At 37.7% G+C, this 4,401-nt stretch overlaps 1 protein-coding gene across 4 annotated transcripts; it reads right to left on the minus strand.

The window, feature by feature from the left end:
• Window positions 1-370: 370 nt before the first annotated feature.
• On the minus strand, window positions 371-3,216 carry LOC103716913 (uncharacterized). 4 transcript variants are annotated; one of them, XR_015988057.1, is made up of 3 exons: window positions 2,441-3,216; window positions 584-646; window positions 371-455 (listed from the first exon to the last, which is right to left on the minus strand). XR_015988057.1 is itself a non-coding variant. In XM_039126676.2 (2 exons), the coding sequence occupies exon 1, from the start codon at window positions 3,095-3,097 to the stop codon at window positions 2,450-2,452; it is 648 nt and encodes a 215-aa protein (XP_038982604.2). In that variant the 5' UTR covers window positions 3,098-3,216; the 3' UTR covers window positions 371-646; window positions 2,441-2,449. The 4 variants fall into 4 exon arrangements, 3 of the variants coding, with proteins under 3 accessions (XP_038982604.2, XP_088579759.1, XP_088579758.1); XM_039126676.2 differs by having other exon boundaries at window positions 371-646; XM_088723633.2 differs by lacking the exons at window positions 371-455; window positions 584-646 and adding an exon at window positions 666-2,143.
• Between the last annotated feature and the right edge of the window lie 1,185 nt (window positions 3,217-4,401).

The raw sequence follows: 4,401 nt of genomic DNA on the forward strand, positions 1-4,401 counted from the left end.
GTATACATGCTTGGCCTGGAACACTACGCCACTATTGATCATAGTCTGAATATCTCGGAGTAGGGGTGACACCAACACACACCGCTAGAATTTCCATGGATCTAGCCGATAACTGTGGCCGAGTCACCCTCAAACATAACTACTCCGACAAGCATTATTTGGGTCAAATTATTAAGGACATGGTACTCAAATGCAAACATGGAACCTCCGAGTTATGAGCAAAGGGTATGACTACTGAAATAGCTTTGAAGGGGATCCTTTATTCGCTCTCCTAGCATGCAAAATTATGAGCACAGCGCTGATGGACAATGCTTTGCTATGGAAATCCTAGAATTGATGAAATAAAAACACCTCTATGGAAGTTTTAGAATTGATGAAACAGAAATACCCTCTTGTAGTGCTCTTGGTAACACCTTCCATATGGAAATGTTCTCGCTTCAAGAAGTACAAAAAATCTAAAAAAAACTCAAAGACACGTGTGAAGAAACAAATAATAATATTGATCGCATGCAAATTTATGCTAATTAATAAATATATCATAAATAATCACATACAAACAAGAGCATAAAGAAAGTTGAACCACCTCGAATGCAAATCATCTTTCCACGCTTGAGCCTTGTCAATGGTAGTAGCAAAATTGGCTAACCTGTTTGCAGGTATCATTTCCTTGCAGTCATATATTAAGTAGTGCCGGTGTCCAGATACAAATTTTCATGAAAATAATGAAAGGGCAAAATTTATAGCAACAGATGATCGTCATAAGTCATTCATTGTTACATTTTTTGTGAAGCATTGATAACAACAAAAAACAACAATATCTCTTTAAGTTTTTTTTGGTAAGACAAACAACAGTATCTCTTTATATATAATGTATACAATAAGAGTTAATACATCTCCACCCACTATTTTATCTTCAACTCTACTACCAATTTGATTTCTATCACGAATTTACCCTTTCATATTTACACCTTTTTATTTTGACCAAGATGCCTTCTATATAAAATCCAAAGCAAAGAGAAATAATAATGCATACTGTATTAAATAAATTATAAAATCTTTCTTATATTAGGGGAAACTATACTTACATCCAATAATTTGAAAAGCTTATATTTATTCTTCTAAGATTTATTTGTATCTAACACATCAATTCATAATTTAACAGAAAGTCTATCGAACCGTTAATTTTAAATGGACCTAAATGCCATATCAAAAATAATTAAAAAATAACTAAAATAATCTCAAGTGACATAATGATTATTTAAGAATATAAGAAAATATGTGCATTCTTTTCCACCTAAGGATAATTTCAATTTTTTATATGAGATAAACGATTTCACCAATGCAGTTAATTTAACCGGATGAAAGTGTAAATTTTACAAACTATTAGATGTAAAGGTAATAAATATAATTTTTAAGCAATTTTTTGTAATTTACTCTATTATATTTGATTAAAAATATATTTTTCTGATCTAATTCAACTCAAAAACCTAATTTGGCCTAAGATTGTTTTTTCTCCCTATGAGATCCAAACCAGTCTACCCCAAAAAATATAGGCCTACTACAGTATATAATTTTATAATTTTACTAGTTGTACTGGCCTAATTTACCAATTTCATAGAATTTTCAGCCTAATAATTCAAACGGGCTTTTAATCTTTCATCTATTTCGTCGAAAAGATCCATCCTTACTTGCCTTTACAAATTACATAAGTCATAGGCGCATAACCATACTCAGGAATCTTCTATGCACTCGCCCAGCATTCATGAAGTATCCCTCCGTGACACATTCATAGAAGATTAATACGCCTTAGATGGATGATATGTGGATTAAACATGTCAAAAAACATACATGCAAATCTGTATTAATCAAATACGCAGATTTAACCCCTTTTTTTTCCTCCAAAGAATTGCAGATATGATCATTCTTAAAGTTCAAAATTTTTTATTATTCAAATGAAAGAGTAAGATCCTACGGATCTAAAGCCGCATGGTTCGATGGTGATAGACCAAATGCTGCAAATCAATCCAGGAATCAGAACACGGAGTCGATGTAATGGAAACCAATAATAAGTACAGACACGGAGCATTTTTTCCGTCACACAGACCCAGCGGCTGCAATTGCCCAAACTATGGCCACCAAAGTACTTCAAAATTCCTACGTTGAGCATCAAAATTAGCAGAAAATCTTTGCCCTCATCAATATTTCACCCCATCAAGACTCCAACTTTCCCAGATACCACCCATCCATGTTCATCAGAATTTGACTTCAGAATTAATACACACAAAAGAAAAAAAGAAGCCAAAAGTATAGCATTGATAGCTTCCATCTATGAATTCATTCATGGAAAGAGCAATACAGAAGAAGAAGAGCATCATTTACCAAAAGAAGAAGAAGAAGAAGAAGAAGAAGAGCAAGAGATAAGGAGCGGGGGGATATTTACGTATGATTATTAGAAGTGCCGAGGTTGGGAGAAGCAGGAGTAGGTACGGCGGAGGAGATCGGGGGTGTCCTCGTAGCCGGAGAAGACCTCGTCCCAGATCTCGGCGAAAGCCCGGAGGATGAGGTCGTGGTGGCGGGGAGAATTGAGGGAGAGGAAACGGAGGAGGAGCTCTCGCAGCTCCTCCCCGTCGACGATCTCCTTCTCGACAATCATTTGCAGCATCGAGCCTCTAAAATCCCCTAATGGGTCGGCTGATTCCTTCACCACCGCCACGCTCTCCTCTATTCTTCGCCTTCCTTCGCTGTCGCTCCTCCGATGGCGAGGGGGTGGAGGAGGAGGAGGAGGAAGACTCCTCACCCAGGCCATGACATTCTGCTCCAGTTCGTTGAGCTTGCGCAGAATCCCGGAGAAGTTCGGCGTGCTCGCCGAGCTATCGGGCTTCTTCTCCTCCTCCTCCTCCTCATCCCAGCAAGAGGATGAGGAGGAGGGGGAGGTCAGGGTCAGGGTGTCCGCGGAGGATGGATCCCTGACCCTGCGAGGGGTCACGGTGGATTTGTCGGAGGCGGTCTCGGACGCCGACGCCGACACCGAGACCGAGTCCTTGCAGCCGCAGCCGAGGCCGAAGAGAGAGCTGCTCCTCCTCCTCGCCGTCGTCATACGAGATCTTCTCGGACGGCCGTGTTACGATGAGCGTGCTCAATTTGTTTAGTGCTTGGAGAAAGTTACCGGGAGGAGGAGAAAGTGAGGGTCAAGGGCCCTTCCGCTCGAGATGTGATATTTGTTTTAAAATAAAATCAAAATACAATAAAATATCATTGCCATGAAGTTGGGCATGCTAATTCCATCATTGATCAAATACTCAAATCAACAATTCAGTATGATTATAACAAATCATCGTACATTATCCAGCTAAAGCTCATAACTCAATCTAGTATTTATTTTAAATAGGATAATTCAACATTACTCCGTAACTTCTTTGGGCTTTCAAAGTAATAATTTAATATAAGGATCATGCAATGGAAGGCAAAGAAACAAATTTCAGATTTATGCTCCTAATGATATATTGATGGTATCATATTTCCAATCCATAATGGATCATATCCACGGTGTCATATTTCTAGCCCGCGATGAGGCATTAGTAGTGCTACATCTATGGTCCGTGATAGAGCAGCCATAATACTATATTTTCAGTCTATGATGGAACAATGTTTCTAACTGATTACGAGGCAAAGATATTAACATAACTAGTTTAAATCTTATACCTAACTTCACATTCATTTGATATGCAATTTCCATAGAAAATAAATTGAAATCCACCGATTATTCTCAATACTTTTTTTTGAGTAACCAATTATTATTCTCATTATTATTAGAATACATGCACTTTCAATTTTCATGCATTACATGATCTAATTCATGGTTTCTCAAATACATATTTCAAGTCGAGAGATTTCATTCTACCATAACGAATCCAATTTCATGACTCTTCATCACAATATTTGTGTTCAAGAAAAGTTATAACCAATCATGTTCTTTATAGTACATATATTTATGTGAAATAGGAATTCATATCCAACTAAGAAAGAGCATGTAAGACAAACTCTTATCTCAATCGTGTCACACTAAAGATATGCAAGTCAATCCAATAATACATTGAAGGATATCAACTTCCAGTAATACTAATATTTCCAAAAGAAAAATAAGGATTAATTACTGCATTTAGCTTCTGTAGTCCAACGGAAAGAAGAAGGAAGCTCTAATTGTGATGGTCTAAAAGTAAACTAGAGAAGGAAGACAAGAATCCACTATGAACCATAGCCGAATTATTAGATTTGGTCAGTAGTTTTGCCGACTGATGGGGCCAGGAATATCTTAGGTGAGGCCGGCATACTCGATAGCATGAGCGACAGATGATTGGGTCCCGGTGTTCCCATTGGTCACCCTCCACCTTATCACACTGG

This window comes from Phoenix dactylifera, chromosome 6 (genome assembly GCF_051530095.1).
Source record: "Phoenix dactylifera cultivar Ajwa chromosome 6, Ajwa_hap1_PhDact_Kaust_v1.1, whole genome shotgun sequence".
Classification (NCBI taxonomy): domain Eukaryota; kingdom Viridiplantae; phylum Streptophyta; class Magnoliopsida; order Arecales; family Arecaceae; genus Phoenix; species Phoenix dactylifera.

Bases quoted from the DNA above. Each gene is read 5' to 3' on its own strand.
- LOC103716913 (XM_039126676.2), bottom strand. From the start codon at position 3,097: ATGACGACGGCGAGGAGGAGGAGCAGCTCTCTCTTCGGCCTCGGCTGC.